Below are 21,135 nucleotides of genomic sequence, written 5' to 3' on the forward strand. Positions count from 1 at the left end.
GGAACAAACAGACAAACAGACAAACAGACAAAGGTTGCTCAAATTATAGTATGATGTAAATGCTGGAAATAGGAGGGGGTACCAAAAAGGGAATGATTGCACGGTGCATTCAGACTTGATAATCCAAATTACATACTATTGATCTACTTATAGGCTTGAGAGTTACTATTATGCATAAAATGCAGAACAAAAACTCAATTACACCAGCTAACTAAAGATAGAAACTTAATTACCCCAAAGTAAGCACCCTGGACTACTAAGCCAACAACAAGTCGCTGTCATGCAAAAAAAAAAAAAAAAAAAAAAACACGAAAAAACCGAAAAAAAAAATGAAGAGAGAGTTTGAGTTTGTTCATTATTTAGCCGCTTAAAAACAAACAAACAAACAAAAAAAAACTTGCAGCAATACGGGTGACATTCAGATATATTGGCCCGAATTCACAAAGGTGCTACAAATGAAGCCATGATGGATACCATGGACAAAAAAATCATGGAGCATCGAGTGTCACATGGAATATTTCGTTACAAAATTATTCAATTCGTCAATGAAATGGTTATTTTGTAACAAAATAATAACAATTTGTAACTAAATGAACATTTCGTCCACGAAATGATCAATTTTATCACGAAATATTCCGTGTGACGCTTGGCGTTCCATGGTTTTTGTCCATGGTTTAAACCATGGTTTCATTCACCTTCGTGAATTCGGGCCATTTTGAACATAGCAACTTGAAGAAAGGCCAATAATACAACAGCCTTGACAATTTAACTTTGAATCACGAGAAGTCTTATTTGATTGATACACATCTTTTTTTTTTCTTTTTCTTTTTTTTTTTAGCAATCAGAGCATTATCTGCTTTTGACCTTAATTGACCCAATTTGACTCCGACGAAAATTGATATTTCGACGAGAGTTATCAAAGCTGAATTCGTCAAGTAACGTATACTAGCGAGTAGACAAACAAAACTCAATGTCAAACCTTTGTCTATGGTCTCGGAGATAAACGCCTTTCCTCAACATTTCAGTGTGCACACTATCGATCTCCACAGACGCTATCAAACATGTGCCTTCTTCACTGATTTTCACTGTTTCTTTTTTTTTTTCTTCTTCTTCTTCATGGCAAAAGACACACTGGGCTGCAGATACTCACAATTTCTCGACGCCCCTTAGACCAAGAAAAAGGTTGTTCGGTATTTTGTCTTTCCATCTTCGGGCAGCTCCAGGACGGATTCTGCAAGACAAGGACATGGCGACAACAACAAATTATGATAATTGCCACGATTACAGAACATTTAGAGGGCACCAGGCATTGATATGAACACAACAATACACTTTTAAAATCAGGTATGGCTCTTAAGGTAACTTGCAATAACAACGAATATCTGGGTTTAGTCTGAATTCTATTGAAATTGCAATACGCAACTAAAGCACACATGACCTACTGTGAAGCTCCACTTTGTAAAGCACTAAAAGAAAGTCAAGCTAGTCTAATACCACTTTTGGACCCACTCAGAGTACCTCAGTATTTTGTGATCTGCTATTCAAGACTCTGTAGACTACGAGTATAATAGCACGGGCTCGAATAAATCGTGACATCCCGGGTCCGAGTTCATAACAGATGTTGGTATAACCAACTCTTGCTAGAATAGCAACTTCTCGTAGCAACAGCCAATCAGGAAGCTGGATTCGCGTCATTACCGTAAAATTACCATTCCAGCAAGAGTTGCTACCATAGCAACTATTTATGAAATGAGACCCTGATTTGTTTCCTTTGGCGGCAGAAGTGGGAAAGTCACACAATTTGTCATCGCCCAGAAAACCCTTCATAAGATCGAAGAAGACATTCACATAAGCTGTTTTAGGCAAGTTACTGCATGGAACACAGTGTAAGTTAACTGATCATTTCTACTCAAACTAGAACTATCACTCAATGTTATTAATACCCCCACCTAACACTGAGGGAGTTAATTACTATTGTAACCAGCAATGCTTTTTACTGAAAAAAAAATAGAAACCATGGCAATGTATTGTTCAACAATGAATAAATGCATGTATATTTTATTTTGCTCACTAATATTCACATACAATGTGCCATACATTGTATCTCAAGTCAAGTGCTCAAAACCTGGAGGAGTAAGATAAGTAAATAGGTAATTTCTAAGATTTTCATTAAAAGAATGTTGCTACCATGGCGACACAATGTTTGACCTTAACAAAAAATGAAGTTTGCACAATAATATATCACAGCCGTCACATGTGCTAAATGTCAAGTCAAATGCTCAAAAGGTGAGAGAGTTAGCTGAATTCATATTATCGCATAATTTTCATTCAAAATATGCTGTTACTATGGTAACACATTTTTCAACAACGACGAAAACTCACGAAAGATAGATTTTGCACATCTAGGTATACATTACAGTGGTCACATGTGCCAAATTTGAAGCCAAATGCTCAGACTGAGGGAGCTAACTGAATCCACATTAATTTTGAATGATTTTTCAACCAACATATGCTGTTACCATAGCAACGCATCATTCAATCAAGTTGTCAACAATGACGAAAGATTAAGTTTGCACATCTCTGTACCGTACTGGCCACATGTGCCAAAATTCAAGTTAAATGCTAAAAGACTGAGGCAGTAAGCTGAATCCACAATATTTTTGTATGCTCTTTAGTGAAAAATGCTGTTACCATGGCAACACATTGTTTAACAATGACAAATGATCAAGTTTGCACATCTACGTACTATAGCGGTCACATGTAACAAGTTTCAAGCCAAGTGCTCAAAAACTGAGGGAGCTAACTGAATCCACAGTATTTTTGTACGATTTTCATTCATGATATGCTGTTACCACGGCAACGCATTGTTCAACAATGACGAAAGATTAGGCTTGCTCATCTCGGTACCATAGCCGTCACATGTGCCCACTTTCAAGCCATATGCTCTAAGACTGAGGGAGTTAACTGAATCCACAATATTTTGTATTCTCTTAAGTGAAAAAAATGCTGTTACACTGTATCATGGCAGCATATTGTTCGACATGTATCGACAAATTAAAGATGTGTTCTGTACATCTACCTACTGTAAAGGTCACATGTGCCAAAATTCAAGTCAAATACTCAAAAACTCAGGGAGTTAGGTCAATCCACATTTTTTTCTATGATTGGCAAAAAAAAAAACCAACTCCTGTTGCCATGACAACATATTTACTTATAAACAAAAAGGTGTCTTGCACAAATACACATTACATAAGAGTATCCCAAATTATAACTAAATTGCTATAAAACTGAGAGTAGTTCGATCCACATTTTGTAAGATTTCTTAAAGATTTGCCGTTGCCATGGCATCGCATTAAGCGATACTACCACAACAAATATATATATATAATTATATATATATATATATATATATGATATTGCATATCTACCTTTGATAGCAGTCACAAACGCCAAATTTGGGGTCAATTGCTCAAAAAAAAAAAAAAAATGAGAGAGAAGTTCGATCCACAACATTTCTTAAGATTTCTTAAAGGGAATGGTCCCGGTGGTTTAGTCGAATGCTTACGCGGGCGCACGGGGCAAGTTCCCCTAGGGACCTACGCTATCCACTCCTCTTATTTAGCGCTTACGCTTTGACCCATTTCCCCGAGTCCGAAGAAGTCCGATCCACTGTAGTTAGTGGTGTGATCACAGTTCGGCTCATGATTTGCCAGAGGGGGATGACAGCTTTAGCAAACTTCTTTTGTGATGTCATACTTAAAGCACATATTATGCACACACCCCGACATTACTACAGACCAAAGAGATACCACAAGAGGGCGTAGTCCAGTGGGGAGGCAGCCGCGCGAAGGAGCTGCAATTTCGCATTGTGGGAGCACGGATCCTGTACAGTACAGTCAGACCGCAACGCTGCCGTTAATGAGCTCAAATGAAAAATTTTGTATTGTGACCTACGACACAGCTGAAACCATCAGCCGTTCAGCGGGGGATATCAAGACACGTGTGGACGGTCGATCGTAAAAAAAGATACAATCTCTCCCTCTCTCCCCGCGAAGAGGGGGATCGTCTGAACGCCTGGTATAGGTATAATCTCTTTGCTACAGACTTCGTGATACGCAGAGAAGACAAGGAAGGCAACATCACCTAGCAACACCTATGCACTTTACTCTTGATGACAGCTCAACTTCGGCAATCTTCATATGAATGGTTACGGTGACCGGCAGTATCATCAATACAGCCAGTCCGCAGCATGTATGCTAATGAGCCGATCCGGCAAGATTTATTCAGCACTCTCGTTGACGATCTTTGCGTTCGAAAGGTGTCTCGTCGTGCGAGATTTTGCGAGACTTTGATAGGGCTATGGTTTTCACAGTGTAGCGACTTATACATACATTCGTCATGGCTACAAGTCACGGTATATTGTTCTCCAGACTTTGATCTTTACTTTGATACTAAATTTGCGTATAACATCGGATCTTATCATGACTATATAATCAGTTGAATTTGCGTAAATTTTACCTGCTTTTCACGGAAGATTTTGTCGTCTAAAGTTCTTTTTTGGTTCCTGACCGGATTAAGAAACTGTTGTTTCTGATTTTGGCTTTTTCGTAGAGAGGAAACTGAGATGCTCATCATATATTGGAGTCAAGGAGACGCAAGCATGATTTATACTAGGTTTTCCGTTTTGAAATGTCTGTAAAATTCGCTCCTAAGCCGGAAGTATGCTCCACACAAAGTGTACAGTGGCGCGAAAGAGCTCTCTCATTGGACAGTGCTTGCATTCAGCGCTTGAACTACACGCGTGCCAAGAAACCGCAAGTGGCATGAAACCGTTATGTACTGAGCAGCGTAATGACGTAATGCAAGCGCTGAATGCAAGCGCTGTCCAATGAGAGAGCTTACTCTTGACATTGCACGGTTTCAAGCTGATCAGCACCGACATCGATGTATATTTTACTGGTTCCTGACCGGATTAAGCAACAAATTGTCAAGATATTTAAATGGATACAAAGATTAGGAGATGGACTACCAAATAAAGCATTTTCATTGAGACGCAAGGTGAATTTGGTATTTTTTTGACGTCTTGAACGTGTACTGCACGAATTACTTTTTTCATCATTTTTCAAGCTCAAATTACACTATGATATTTTTCATTTACAATAATTTGAGTAACATGTGGCGATAGTTTACATATTTTCCTTGAATTTGATACCAAATTTGTGAACATAAGGTGTATTTTTGTTGCCGAAAGCCCAAGGACAAAATCCCCTTCCGCAGCTCATTACGTATGCAAGCCTAGAGCGGTCTTGCATACGAGTTGAATAAATACGAGCGAATTATCGGGTGCTGCGGACTGACTGAATAGCGTCCCCGCAACCACCTATGCGCCTTTAAAAATTTGCCGTTGCCATGCCAACGCATTATGCAATACTAACGAAAAAGGTGTCATGCACATCTTCCTTTGATAGCGGTCACACATTATTGGGACTAATTGCTCAAAAAAGGAGTGAGTAGTTCAATCCACAAGTTTTTATGAAAATATGCCGTTACCATGGCAACGTATTGTACAATACTAACACAAAAGGTGTCTTGCATATACACCTGTGATCGTGGTCTCAATGCCAAATTTAGGGTCAATTGCTCAAAAACTGGAGTTCAATCCACAAGATTTTGCAACGGACCGACCGACCGGCCACCCGATCTCAGAGTGATTGCTCTATACCCCTATACACAATAGTGTGGATGGGGGTATAACAAGGGTAGTAAAATCAGGGAAGTCTCTTATTGAGCTTGTTGTATCTATATCAACTGTGGCTTCTTTTAAGAGTAGACTGAGAGCCATTCCCATAGGAAAAGAGAGCTAATCGATCATGTATTCAAATTAAGTATGTAAAGCATCCAAGCATACGACCTAATCTGAATAATACTTACACCACCTGCTTCAAGGTATCCTTCAGTGCATCAAAATACGGTTCAATGTCCTTGAACATAAGCCGATGAGTTTCCCTGCAAAAAAACATGATAGGAGAAAGAGAGTGAGAGAGAGAGAGAGAGGGAGGTCCAGCGGTATGGTGAAATATTGGTTGAACTGTCACCATGGTTTTAACCGGGTTTAAAGTGAAAGACATGTTTATACTAGCACCAGTTTTGTATTTGTTTGTAATAAAATAATAATGATGATGATAATAATAATAATAATGATAATAATAATAATGATAATAATAACAACGACAATAATGATGATACATGTAGTATAGACCGATTCAAGCGACTGTTCATGGAAGTGCGCCCTCTTAATGGCGACGCCATAACTGGGGGCCAAACAGGCCGGGTCGGCAAGCGCCGTGCGTGCGTGGCAAGGGTGCCAGCGGCAGCCAGTGCTTTTACCACCCGGCGCCAGCCGGCCAGCTAGCTATCTCTGGCGCTGGCAGCGATCGACGCATCTGGATTTGTGACAACTAGAGTCTATATACTTTTTTTTTTTTTTTTTTTGCTAGCAAATTAAAGATAAATGAAATGAAACGACTTATACCGACAATGAGCGAATGGGTACATGACATACGGCTGTAGCCAAAACTTGAATTTCAAGGTAAATATCGATACGATCCGTGAGTGTTTGTAGACTCTTCTTTGGCGATGACTTGGGTACTCGCTTGTAAGCCCCGTATATTCACATTTGTGTAAGACTTGCAAGAGAATAAAAACCACGGGGGAGAATTATTGCTAGGCGCAGGCAGACGTCTTTAATAAGCCTGCGCTGTTGACAAGTTAACTGATGTAATTAAATACAAATAATGAATAAGAATCTTGAACTAGATATGGCGCAATAAATTGCAAGCTATATCAGTTAACTTAACCTTTTTAGCGGGGCAGGCTTTTGCCTTTACTCGGGAGTGTCGGGCCAGCAGGGTAGAATCTGTCTAACGTTAGATCTTGTCTAGAAATCTAGGCATGAGTCCTAACTAGCTGATCTAGACCTGTTGACTTCTAGAACCCTACATCCTATATCATTTTCGGTTGTCGAAAACTTCAGGCAAGCCTAACTGAGTAAACCAAACGGAATATAAATCTAGGCGTTTCTAGGCCGCATATGCCTAAACTTAAGTTACGACTACGTCGCCTGATGTCTACAACCGAAACTTCTACTGTTTTAGGTCTTAAGTAACCTTGCATAACATCACGCTATAGAAACGCCTAATATAATAATCTACAAAAGTTATTTTCAAATCATACTTTCTTAGTATGATTATGAAACAGATGTTTGCCACCATCCAAGGTTTAATATCACTTTATCAAAAGTCAAATTCAGAGTTCCAGGCCAAAATTGAATAGGCCTATGGTCAATTCAGTGCTGAACATTGAAGAAGTGAAAACAATATAAGAATTTAACGCATCTTGAAACATTTATTTAGTTGTAGTGTGGGCTGTAAAATGTTTGTCATAATAATAAAGTCTAGCCAGGAAGTGGATTCTAACTTTGGCAAGTAGGACACCAAGGATTAAAAAAAAAAAAAAAAAAAAAAAAAAAAATCGGTGAATTATCAAATTCTTTGATCTAAACTTGTCTTCTAAGATGAACAACATATTTTACGAACATGCAGTGATAACCTAATTAAATAGAGAATCTTGTAGACATAGTTTGTTTCGAAATCTGTGCAATTTTATACAGTTGTATTTCACTTAATTGTCTTTAATTTTGCCTTAATTTATCATGATGCGTCAGCGGTGTCTGAATTTCACATACTGCCGTGCAGCTTCCGTTTCCGGGTTTTTGTTTTTTTTTTCTGTTATTTGTGCACCCAACAACTGCACAATGTGTTTTCCTGATCCTTCCTTTGAAGCTTTCAAAGTACATCAATATGTCTGAATCACTCAATTTGTCCAAAAGAAAGGCATTAAAAGCCGCTGAATGACTTTTCCACACAGTGAGTAAACAATCACAATATTAGCGCTGCGCCAGCGGTCGCCGGCCGCGGCGCAGCGGCCGCGCCCGGCTAACTATGCGCGATGGGTACGCTAGGCTGCTGCTGAGCTGCAAGTGCAACTCGCTGGGTAGCTAGCTCGCTGGAAGCCCCCGTTGGCACCCAGTTATGGCGACCGTTATAGCGCCGCTAGCGGCGGTAGGTGAATAGGTCATCGAAATTGAATCGGTCTATATAATTGTGAATACTCAGTCAGACCGCAACGCTGCTGTTAATGAGCTCAAATCAAAAATTTATCGTACGCGCAGATTTTTGCGCATGTCCTTCTCAGCACCCGAGATTTTGCGAGATAATTCAGAGACAAAGTGCATGGTCTACGAGATTCACTTATTGACGACATGAAGATCTACTATCCGCGACTAATTGACATGGTTTGTGAATATTTGAAATAAATCACACCTTTTAATGCTTACATTATATAAAATGAGCTTATGATACCATTATTCATATCTCTGCAATATATATCGATATTTTCCAAACGACCCTGAGACAAATTAGAACAAGGCTTTCTAGTTATTGCCAACCCGACCCGTTCATAGGTTGAATCACCACATGAGTGATAGTCAACGTTTTAGATATACTTGTTATAATAGCACAGTAAGAACTGAATTGGTCCCTCGCTTAGAAAACAATAAAAATTGAAAGTCTCGTTGAGTAAAAATCATAGTGTGGCAATTTGAGATACATGAATGATCATGCGCTCCCAGGGTATCATTAGATAAATTACTCAGCGATGTATACAGTGGATTAATAAGGAACAATTATTCTAATACCAAATAGAGAGCCCCAAAGAACTCATGTGCGCAAACTTAGTGCTAGATCTTTTATTATACAAACTAGCTGCCTCGGCGCGCGCTGCGCGCGCGCCTCGGCAGCTAGGCTCGGCGCTACGCGCCTCGGCGTCCCTTGTCAAGTATAGCGAGGTGCCCGCACCTCGTCAGGGGCCCGAATACCGTCACCCTGCTTAAAATTGTTTCAAGCACACTAAACAAAAATTTATGACCGGGAATGTGTTCAGTACGCTGGAAACTTGGCAGGGCCACCACAACCAAGCAAATTGTGGTGAAAACCGAACAGTTTTTGCGAAAATCTGAAACATCCAGCGTGGGGTGCATTATTTTTGACCAAAAGAGGGCGTCCTACGACCTCAGACTTAGCCAAGGCCAGGAGCTGTAGAATAATTTTAGCCAATCACAGAGATCCTTCATGGACTCAGAAAAATTATTACAAGCAAAGAAATGTATTCTAGAATGTCTCTTATTGGCCAAAACACCTACCAGGGGTTCGAGCCTGCTGAGAAAGTAATCAATAATATTATTCATGTTTACAGCGCGCATGTGTCTTTGTTGTCCCAGCAACTGCAGTGATTTCTTACGCGCGGTATCGTGATATCGATCGATCTCCTCAGAGAGTGCGTGGATATCTGATTACAAACCTAGCTGTGTGTGTCGAATTCCATCTACGTTAGTGAGTGTTGCGTAACTTCTCTAGGTTTCCCGTCCATTTCTCCCTCTTTTTTCTCTTTTGCTTTCTTATTATTCTATATCTTTTATTCTCAGAGTACAATCGTACTTCTGAGAGTGTTTTGTTCATTATTTTAAGTGATTATCTCGTTTGCAACAATTTAGAGGTGAGTTTTTGTTCGAGTGAGTTTTTTGATTGAACACGATGTAGATTATCTACGTGTGTGCGAGAACGTCGTTCTTTGTACGGTACCCACTCGTTTGTTTTCGAGTTAGCATTCTTACCGTAAAGTGTTTTCATCGTTCGTCTTCCAGGCATCGGGTTTTCACCCTAGTTTTCCTCATCGTAGTTTTTTACCTCGATTTTTTTTTTTCCGGTGCAAGATGTTCTGTGTATTTTTTTCTACGGTAAAATACCACTGTCGATAGTCTTCGTGTATTCATTACTTGTTTTCCACCTCCGTTTCATTTTTGTGTATAACTAATGTCTAGCTAGGTCTCGTTTGCTGATGTGTTTTGTGAGAGTGAAGAGTATGTGATGATGATGGGAGTGATATTCAGGGATTTGCTGTGGTTGAGAACTTGAGATGATAGTGATGATGAAGTTAATGTCCATGATTCTGGTGATGTTGATGTACGAACCCTTATGATGCAATTTATTTCGTGTGACCATGAGCATGACGTTGATGGCGAGTACGACATGACACGAGTAGCCGAGGCCGATGACGAGAGTGACACTGAAACGGTGCTGATGCTCGCTTGTGCACAGACAGGAATGGTCTAGAGACTTGCATTTTATCATTTTTTTTTTTCATTTTGCTTGTGCACTCGGGTTTAGTGCTACCAAAATTTGTGTCTCTAAAGAAACTCAACCAAAAGCTTGACAATAAGTTTGCATTAGGTCTATTCTTTAGTGAATATTAGATCTAAATGGCGATGCTAATTTATTTAGTTTTCATTTAGAACTTGATGAAATCTCGTTTTCTTTGCTAATTTTTCAACTAATAAATTATTTAGAATTGTACTTATAATCTGATGTACTGCGTTCACCATTGTGTTAAATCAATAAAAAAGAGCCTGCTGAGCAGGTATTTCATTCTGTCCTCTTCATTTCCTCCCTATCCTTTTTGTTTCCTTGCTGTCACTTTCTTCTTTGACCCTGGATGGAAAAAAAAAATCCCATCTTGCCATGTAAAGACAGAACACATACCATCATGAAATATTATGACATTAAACTAATAAAAGAAATATGTAAGTGATAAAAATTCTTATTTGTGAAAATAAATGATAAATCAAAGGTGATTTCTTGTGAAGCAGTTCTTTCAAACGTCCAACAGCTTCGATAATGAAGCAAGTGAAATCTGAAAATTATCGTGGCAACAAGTGATATCGATAGGGAATTCTGACTAAAACTGTCACACCATTTGATGTTTGAATTTGTCTATTTTTTATTGGCTAGGGTTATAAAACTATAAACACCACCGATAAAATCACAATCGCTCTCAATTACAATCTAACAGGAGCAGTAGGGTAGGTACGACTCTAGGCGTTTTCACATCAGCCCGATGTTTCGAAATAGCGCGCTATTTTCTGACTTGGGGAATAAAAAAAAATATCTCGAGCTTGGATTTTTATCGGGCTGATGTGAAAACGCCTTCTGTAAACAGTTGATTACTTATGCATCGTATCCATGGGCAACTGCGGGGAACTGCAAGAAGGCGCATGGAATTTAGACTTGAGTTAAGAATTTTTGTTTATTATTACTTTTTTTTATTCAAAAGTCTTTTTCTCTCGGACTGAAAAAAACCCTCCAAATATTTCATATTACGCTTCTAAAATATATAACGGATATATCAAGTATTTTAATCGTGATTTTATGAAGAATTAGAATTATTCTGAAAATATAAATACAAGACGGGCTGAACAATGAAGTCTAATTTCGCCCCAAAAATTTGCAGCACCCGCGTAGCTGGTGCATTCCTAGCGTTCTTGTCGCACTCGATGCATGCAGCAGTCACATTGCACATGTTACAGTACACGTTGTATGAGTACCTAGTTCAGCTATCTCATTCCTGATCTCGAGCGAGGAAAACCTTGAAAATCCTCTCAAAACTAAGCCAAACATGATTTTGGAACATACATTACAGTGTCAAGACCTTTTCAGTGGACATTGATTTCGCTATTTGTCTGTGTTAGCTCTTGAATGTACGACTTCTTACGTCCGATTTGTTTGTACCATGCCACGTGCTGCGTGTTTTTTTTTTTTTTTTTTTTTTTCAGCCCATGCTTCCCCTAAGCCATCGCGATCGAAGTTTGAGCGATAGCGATAACACGTGCGGAGCAGACATGCGGATTCTGGCACAGGGTAAATGAGTAGTTGAACGTATCACGATTATAAAACAAATCTTTTTCTATGTCTCTGCAAAAATGAATTAGGCTATCTAAGCATAGATAGATTATGATACATTATAGAATAGATTAGCCATAGCAAGAACTTGCTTACATGAGAGTTAGTTGATAACGTTGCAAAATAAAAACCCCGTCATTGAATGGAATGTCCCAGCGCTATCTCGGGGGCTCGAGGACACTATGGACACGTCGATTTGCAAGTGGGTAAGATGTTATTACAGATAGGTTAAAGTGAAGATGATTTATGAATAAAGTACACAGAAACATAATATTTTTTCATTATACCTTCGCAGTTTATTACTTCTTTTCATAAAATTGACATAAACTAGTGCTGTATTGAGTCAACTAAGTGCACATTCGCACGAGTGTACACTCATCATCCCTCCTGCCTAGTGGGAACGACACAGGCAGTTTTTCAATGCAATGACCTATGAATGCCCTTCGCGTTCCGCCTGAGTGCACCGAGCAAGTGCGAGCAGCAGCAGCAGCAGCAGCAGTAGTTCGAGACTTTTATATATATAGATGATGCACAGGATAGAGTGCGTTAGTGTAGGCGTAGCGCACTCGAGGGTATTTACAATTGTGAAACATGCACGAGGCGAAGCCGAGTGCATGTTGCACTACATTGTAAATACCCGAGAGTGAGTTGCGTCTCCACTAACGCCACGAAATAATCCTGTGCATCATTTGTTTTATAAAATGGGTCGAAAACTAACAGCATTTTCACGTACCTTTGTGGGTCAATAGTCCAGTCAGCTACATGTAGCACTCGCTCTAGAGAGTCGAGTCAAGCACGTCGCACTCGGAAATCCGGCACATGTAAGTATACTGTACCGTTAGTGCACCAGTTTTCAACAGGACCCAGATTTCGACACCCAGCAGATAATTCTCATAAAATTTTATACTCAATACAAATGTCTGACTTCAGCAATCAACCAAGTTATCAGTCACATTTCTAGTCTTATATAAACACCGTTTGTCACTTGTCATCATAATCCGACGGTAGAATATTTAGGAGAAAAGCAACACAGTGTCGGCAGAAATGTTAATGTCAGCCATTTTTAGGGGTTCAAAACAATATGACGCATTTTGTATACATCGTCGTAAAATTAAATTCACCCGTGCCGGTTATCTTGCTTTAGTATCAGTTTGTTTGCCAAATCTTGATGTTTGATTTCATAATCGTCTTTAGTAATTTCATGGCTGAATTCGTGATAAATGAGCAAACTTGTAGAAAGAGTTGGCTTTGAGAATGTGGCACCAGATTTCGACATTCCCATATCAAGACACGTTATAGAGGAAACAACAAGTTCTTGCGCCGGTATGATTGCTAGTTTGCGTCCACAATGCAGTGTACGCGTACTGTACGCGCCATGTGATTTCTGTGTGATGCGCGCTGTGATTGTGTTGAAAAATGATGCTGGGTGTCGAAATCTGATGCCAGCGAAGGCGTGACGGAAATCGCTTAAAAATTGAACGCGAGTGCATTCAAATGGGAATTCGTTTAAGGCATATTATTATTGGCCTTTGTAGCTCAACTTCATATCGAAATTCCGAGGTAAAACGGTGCAGTATTGATGGTAAACAAGGAAATGTGCTAAGGTGTCGAAAACCGGTGCCCTTACTGCAATGTATATAAAGAGTATGGTTGGGTGTTCATAATATCGGACACCTAACGTTTTTCTATCAATAGAACGTGAAAAATCTCACAATTTGCCTGAAATTTTACTCACGTGAGGAGAAAATACTCCGGATTCACAAGCGCGCACTGAAAATGCGATCTGAGGTACGCGCTCTAGATGGCGGCTTCGAACGCGTGGGGTGTCATTTTTTCCGCACTCAGTTGCCGGGCTCATATCGACCGACCACCCCGCCCTCTATTGACAATACATATAAAGCGTACTTAAACGCGTTTTTTCGACAAGCTGCTGTTTTTTTCTAGTCGTAATTTTTTCCCCCAATAATATTTGAATATATTTTGAATCCTTCGATATTACTTTTGAAGGACTGTTTGATGAATTTGACTTGATTTTCATTAGGAAACTTCATCGTAATTGAAATAAATTAGATGAGTCGGTTTGTTTTTTCACATTCATTTCTCGTTTCTGCATCAACTCGTACGGTCGTAGCGGGCGACAAAATGTTTATGTCATGTGTATGTGTAACGTGTGTGCACGATCGTACAAGCGGCGGTGACAATTTTGCGGTCAAAATCGTCAAATTTATTACGGAAGGATACTCTCCATCTAACAACGAGTCAGCAAAGGTAGGCCTAGTTATATGTAGTTACACGATAAACCTTATTCGATTTTGCTAAATTTCGGTAATTTAGAGGGAATACTTAGTTGTTTTCGCCACATTTTACTCGGTAGCGTAGCCCAGTGAAGAATCGAACACCGTTGCGCGTAGTCCCATGCGTACATTTTCTTTCTGTACGCGCAATGCCATTATAATGCGCGGTCGGTCGTTATGGACCCGGTCGGTGGGTTGGACCCCTACCATACTGTATACGTACGCCACATAATATGTTATGCACACAAGAAAGGCGTAGGCCGGCGTTGCCGGCATACGCAGCCCGAACTAGAAGTTGTTTACAGGTATTGACAGCGCGTATAGTAGCGCGCGACGCACTTGTAACAACTGATTGAGTGCGCACTGGTACTGCAGTGCAATGGTACTAAAGTAATCAAAGCCCACGTGACTCATTTCAGCGCTTCCTATTGGCTACGTTCTTGAACCCATTTTATAATATTGATTTGTATGCTATTTATTAATGCACGCTACTCTATCTAGTTGTACAAACAAAGTTCAAGCCAAAGTTGAACTGTCGATCAGAGTGGAGTGTTGTTCTTGTTGTTTACGTGGAGATCTTAGCTGCAGTTGCCTGAACCTGAGCGCGTATACATACATTGTGTGCGCGCGCACACACACAACTCAGGGTCCTACACTGTCATCTACACACAGTGTATTACTGTTATGTAGAGTGCACGTTTACTGTCATTCCGCGAGGTTCGTTCAACTCTCCACTCAGAGGATAAACCAATCAGAAACGCGTATTTGCGGCAAGCTGAAATCTCGTCAAAAGTTAACTGTACAACGCAATGATTTATTCGCCAACCTGACCCGTTCATAGGATCAGTCCACATAAAGTCATTATGTTTTCATAGACTGATATTTCCTCTTTCATTTTATACCTCTTCCATTTTGGTCCACCTTAATTTCGTTGGTCTAGTGTACCCCTTAAGAAAAATGAAAAATATGCAAATTTTGTGTTTTATAATTTCCTTGTTCAGTATATTTTATATGTCATAACCTTTTAAGTGGTTGAATTTTATGAAAGTACAACTCTTCAGCTTTTTATCGATGTATAAATCATGAAGATTGATAATGTCATTTAGATTTACAGACACTCTAAAATGTGGTCTCCCAGCTCATTACGTATTCATGTCCGCGAGGTCCATACATACGCGTACGATAAATGCGAAGGCTTTTCAGGACGTTGCGGTCTGACTATACTTTAGCGCATCAATCATTCAAAAAGATGCTCATGGCGCTTTAAGCCTTTAAGGTTAGGAAAAGAAAGAAGAAAAGGAAATATGACATCTTTACCCTTTTTGCCTACAACATATTAAACAGAATCTGATGTTTAAATGATTCCACCGAGGACGACTGGCGATCAGTGACAGGGATATCTTCCAAACTTTTGGTACAATGTGGGAGAAAGAGTATATTTCCAATGCATATGTACAAATCGAAACGCGATTTGTCGGGATGATGAGTTGTTTCAGACGTATTTTGAGATCAAAAGTAAAAGTCGATATAGGGCCTACCGACTTTCATTCCAGTTAAGGATCCAGATTCACTCGGTCTCAGGGACAACTCTTCCCTATTTCAGACAATTTATACGCAGTTCGTGATCGACATATTCTATACATGGCGCACGTTCTTTTTGCACGTGCGCTTAAGCCCCTTTAAAGCCCCTTTTACACTTTCACGGATCGCATCACGGATGACCACGGATCGTCGATCCGGGATCATCCGTAATGTTTCCGGCGTGACCGTGTTGACACCTTGAAGTCATCCGGCATTATCCTTGATCATCCGGCATGCCTGCGGAAAAAAATAAGCTTGCTTAATTTTTTATCCCGGACATCACGGATGAAAATCAATACGAACTCTTCCTTGTTGCACCGTCGACTCCGTGTTGCCTCCATATTCCTTCCTTGTAGGCACCGGCTACTCCGTGTTGCCTCCGTACTCATTCCGGGACAATCAGTGAAGACATCGGGACGTCCGTGTTAGCATCGGCTCCATCCGGGATGAAAAATTCGTGTATTTTGCCAATACAAGCTCATAAAGTCCATGAAATTTGCTCACATCTTACCCCATCATTACAGCCAGCAACCCCTCATGCATGCTGTACGTATAATGGTCGTCTGAGAAGCTTTAGTGACCCACACACATTTCCGTGATGTTGTTTTTGTTTTTGGTGGTGTTTTGATTTGTTTGCTTTATTTATGTCATGATGTTCCCGCAAAATGAAACTTTGCAACAAGAGATTTGCCTGATGTCGACAAGCCGAGGCGTACGTAGACTGCTGTAGATTTTCTGGTGTGCCTGTTATTAGCCCTAGAGGCATGTTGCCCGAGAATGAAAGTATCAGAAGTAAAAGTAAATGTCATCTGTCAACATTTTAGATATATCCGTGTAAAGACCGAGAAGGGACCCAGTTGCATCCGTGCTCTTTCTTAAAGAAGAAATTTATCGGAAATGACTGTTTTCCATCATTTAATGTTATTTTGATTAATTTCTGACATAAATCATGCAATAAAGTTGTCTCTGCTTTGAATATAAGAACCTTTATTTTTACCAAATTTGAGCACTGGAAAAAGTTCGATGCGGCTACGAAAAGTGCCAGATCTGTGACGTCACCACGTGTGTATGCAACCCAGTGGGATTTACGTATCTATATAGGCAAACTGTGTGCACTTTTCAGGAAATTGGTGTGTAATTTGTTGTCAATCTAGAATAAATCGTCCGCCAAAACTATATATTCACGTCGTGAACTTGTTTGTTTGTGCTCATTGGAATCATATTTTACACCCAGAAATTTACGGAAAAACAAAGTTTTAAAAGCACAAAACCTATCGTCAGCTCAAGATTCACGATTGCTGTGATCAGCTGTTCCTTCGTACAGCCACAATTTGCTGTTGTTATTGACACAACAAATCGATAAATCGTATAGCTGAGGTAATCGTACATACTCATGAAGGATGATAACTAAGTCAAAGAGCTGTAATTGATTGGAAATCATTTTACACCCATAAATTTACGGAAATACGACGTTTGAAAAGCACAAAACCTACCGTAATCAGCTCAAGATTCGCGATTGCCGTGGTCAGGTGTACGCACAACAGTACCAGCAGAATCGGCAGTGAAGAGGTATTCCTTGATGCCGTGATTTCAGCTTGATTCTTCTCCGAAATGGCATGATGAAGGTTTGTTAGATAAATGTGACCTTCTTTTTCTCTTGTGTGTTGGTTTAAATTCTAATTTGTACCTCAACTTGCTAAAAAAAACAAAAAAACAAAAAAAAAAAACAATCTAACAAAGCGGAAAACTGCAACATTTCCGTGCTGAGCAGCAGCAGCATTTCTATTGGACTCGAATCTCACTCAGATGCAAGTATTTAGGTTACTGGATAACTAGGGTGAGTTTGTGCATGTTTGGAGGTCATTCGACAAACAGGTGCGAAAGTACACTGGCGCCCATATGCGCCAGAGTGTATTTTCTTCATGCATTTCTATCGAGTCCGCTGGATTATGCGCCATATATAATCGCCGCTGCAAGACGAGACCCTCCGCCCGTTGGCCTGGGCCTGGCATGCAAGAGGAGGCAGAGCGGGGATCGGACTGACGTTTTGACCCACAGAGCGCGCGCGGACAAAAGCGGGGACGTTCTGGTACTTCACCCGGGGACGTTTTGGTTGGAACACGGCGGGGACGTTTTGACCCGGGGACGTTTTGACCGGATTCGCAAGCATGCACCGCTGCTGCAGCGATCCCCATAGTATAACACGTAGGTTGCTTGTAAACAAGGGGGTCCTCGGCGCAGTTGACCAATCGTGAACACGTATTTCGATCACGTGTCTTGGTAAGCAACAAGGCTGTTTACGCGTCTTGGAGACGATTTGCATAAACTTACGCATGCTTCAGACGAATTTATGAATGAAAGTGAGCAGCATGACATCATGCCATGACCATATTTGGAATAAGCAGAGGTAGAGCTTTCTGTAGGTACCAAATGTGTCAGGGTTCAACGCAGAATATCTAAGACACAATCGCCAAAAGAACAGTCATTTTCGCCGTAAGCGAAGGCGATTTGGTTTTTAGACGTAAGATTTTAGCCAACATTTGAGATTGACATCCCACTTTTCTCTTCAAAATTCCACATTTTGTAGGTTGTATTTCGAAATGTTGTTGATATCAATCAGAAACTAGAAAATTTCCCCTACAACGTGATACCAAAATGTCAATTCCTGAGGTAGGTCATCTTTTGACCTTTTTCGGGCTGTAGCGCGAAATCACATTTGCCGAGAAGTTTCGGGTTTTGCCAGAGCGGGTCTTATATAGCCGTACGGCAAATCAGCTCATACACATTAGGTGACGTCGCTCAAATCCGATGTTTCTTGTGGCGAACGGAGCTACGTGATCATGGAAATTGGGTGTTTTTTTCAATCTCAAAAACAGTTTTGGGGTAAAGTTACATCGTCTAAAAGATATCCAGTTTTGTTAACTAGCTTCTTAGCTTTCCGTAGACATCAAACTTGTCATATTTCTAGATTCTCTATAAATTTCTGCTTTAATATCCGTGTTAGCTCCGTATCGTTTCCGCTGTGGTCCGCGTTCGTTCCTTGTCTGTCCGTGTAGCCTCCGCGATACCTCTCCGTGTGGACACCGTGTTGGGATCGTATTCACACCAGCATATTGGAAATTTAATAATAGTCTTTGTGAAAATCAGATATGATGTATCAGAGATGAAAAAGGAAATTATTAAATTAAAAAATGAACTAGTATGGAAATACAAGATAAAAGGTTGTTATGGGATTTTATGAAGATGAAGATTCGTAGTTATACACAAACATTTTCTAAAAGGTTGGCAAAAGAAAAGAGAATGTTAAGAAAGCGATTGGAAAAAGAAGTACGGGATTAAGAACAGACGCTTGTGAATGATATGAGTGAAGAAATTTTGGAAAGATTGGAAAATACAAAAAAAGAATTAAGGGAATCATATTATTATGTAAATGAAGGCATAAAGATTCGATCACGAGCTTCGTGGTATGAAAGTGGAGAAAGGGATTCACGATATTTTAATTAGTTAATGCAAAGGAATAAAAAGAGAAGTATCATTAAGAAATTGAAGATATCGGAGGGTGTTCTTTGTAGTGATGAAAAAATTATAGCTGAAGAAATCGGGAATTTTTATAGTAGATTGTATAGTACATTAGATAGAAAGGATATAGAAGACTGGGATGTACTTTTTTTTTTCAAGATTTACCAAAATTAAAGGAGGAATCTCGAGGATATTGTGAAGGTTTGATAAGTAATGAAGAGTGTATAGACATATTAAAATAATAAAATGAAATAAATCGCCGGGGAATGATGGTCTGACAACTGAATTTTATAACATATTTTGGCCCGAGATTGGAGTAGTAAGAGAAGCCTTAAAAAATGAGGCATATAAATTAGGGGAAATGTCATCTTCACAGAAGAAAGCAGTAATTAAGTTAATTGCTATAAGGATTGGAAGATCCTTTTTTTTTTATTGAAGAATTATAGACCGATATCTCTTCTTAATGTAGATTATAAGATTTTAACAAAGATTTTAGCTAAACGGATAAAGAAAGTTTTGAATGAAGTTATTTGGGAGATCAAGTAGGTTGTATTGAGGGAAGACATATTGGGGAAGCCATTCGAATTTTAGATGATAATAAATTATGATATTTCATACATCTTATTATAATCTACCAGGGTTTTTATTGGCTATAGATTTTGAAAAGGCTTTTGATTCTATTTCCCATCAATTTCTTCAAAAGGTTTTGCTTTCTTTCGGATTTGGCCCGTCATTTCAAAAGTGGGTAAAAGTTTTGTATACAAATGCTTTGAGTTGTGTTTTGAATGAGGGGGTTTCTACCGGTTATTTTAAAGTGGAGAGAAGTGTTCGACAGGGTGACCCACTGTCTCCTTATCTATTTATTTTATGCATGGAAATGATGTCGCATAGATTACGAAGAGATAATTTTGTAGAAGGAATAAAGTTTGGAGATGAGGAAATTAAATTAGTTTTATATGCAGATGATATGACTATTTTTTTATACGTAATGAGAAATCAATTTATAGGTTAAAGATGTTGTTTGAAGAATTTGAAAAAATATCGAGATTAAAGGTAAATATGGATAAGACTAAAGTATTAAGATTGGGATCATATCAGCATTGGAAATTAGATACTAATTTTGGAGAAACAGTTGATTTTGTGAAGATACTTGGAGTTTTCTTTTCTTTAGATGAAGACGAAGGAAAATATGAATTATAAAGAGATTTTGAGTAAAATGAAAGTTCTTTTGAATTTCTGGAAACAAAGAGATCTAACTTTGATGGGAAAGATTCAATTACTTAAAGTACATATTTATTCAAAAGTTATATATCGAGCTTCTCTCACTCCAGTTCCCAGGTGGGTTTCTTGATTCTTTAGACAAATTGGTTTTTGATTTTATATGGAAAGGAAAAAGAGATAAAATCAGAAAAAATATATAGTTTTTAGATTATAAACAAGGCGGGTGAAAAATGATGAATTTTGTTGATTTAGTTAAAGCACAGCGAGTTATGTGGGTTAAGAAACTATTTAATAAAGATGAAAATATGAAATGGAAGCAATATTTCAATTTTGTTACGAGAGACATAGGAGAATCTATTATTTTTTTGTGTGATTATTTACCAGTGCTGTTGAAAGTAAGAGCTCCATTATTTTATAGGGATTTATTAGAAGTGTGGGTAAATACGAAACAAATGGGAAGTAATGTTACTAATAGTTTGTATAGTGGTTATGTTATATTTAATAATAAATATATACGATTAAATTGAAATTGTATGTATGATGAAAATATGGATAAAAAGGGAGCTTATAGATTAAAGCATATATTAGAAAATAATGGTGAATTGAAATGTGATAGATATCTTAGAGATTTAGGTTTAGGAGTTAAAGACATTTTTTGTTAAGATGTA

General features: G+C 39.0%; 1 protein-coding gene across 3 annotated transcripts in view; it reads right to left on the reverse strand.

Moving 5' to 3' along the window:
* Window positions 1-21,135, reverse strand: part of LOC140233670 (uncharacterized) — a 173,559-nt gene that overhangs the window by 5,177 nt on the left and 147,247 nt on the right. For 2 of the 3 annotated variants that reach the window (XM_072313769.1, XM_072313768.1), the window contains exons 2-3: window positions 5,932-6,006; window positions 1,151-1,231 (exon numbers count right to left, since the gene is read on the reverse strand). In XM_072313769.1, coding sequence (XP_072169870.1) covers window positions 1,151-1,231; window positions 5,932-5,990 — 140 coding nt within the window. In that variant the 5' untranslated portion in view covers window positions 5,991-6,006. Of the gene's footprint in view, window positions 1-1,150; window positions 1,232-5,931; window positions 6,007-12,585; window positions 12,665-21,135 lie in introns of those variants that run through there. The other variant, XM_072313770.1, reaches the window with a different exon arrangement.

Source organism: Diadema setosum, chromosome 10 (assembly GCF_964275005.1).
Source record: "Diadema setosum chromosome 10, eeDiaSeto1, whole genome shotgun sequence".
In the NCBI taxonomy this organism is placed as follows: domain Eukaryota; kingdom Metazoa; phylum Echinodermata; class Echinoidea; order Diadematoida; family Diadematidae; genus Diadema; species Diadema setosum.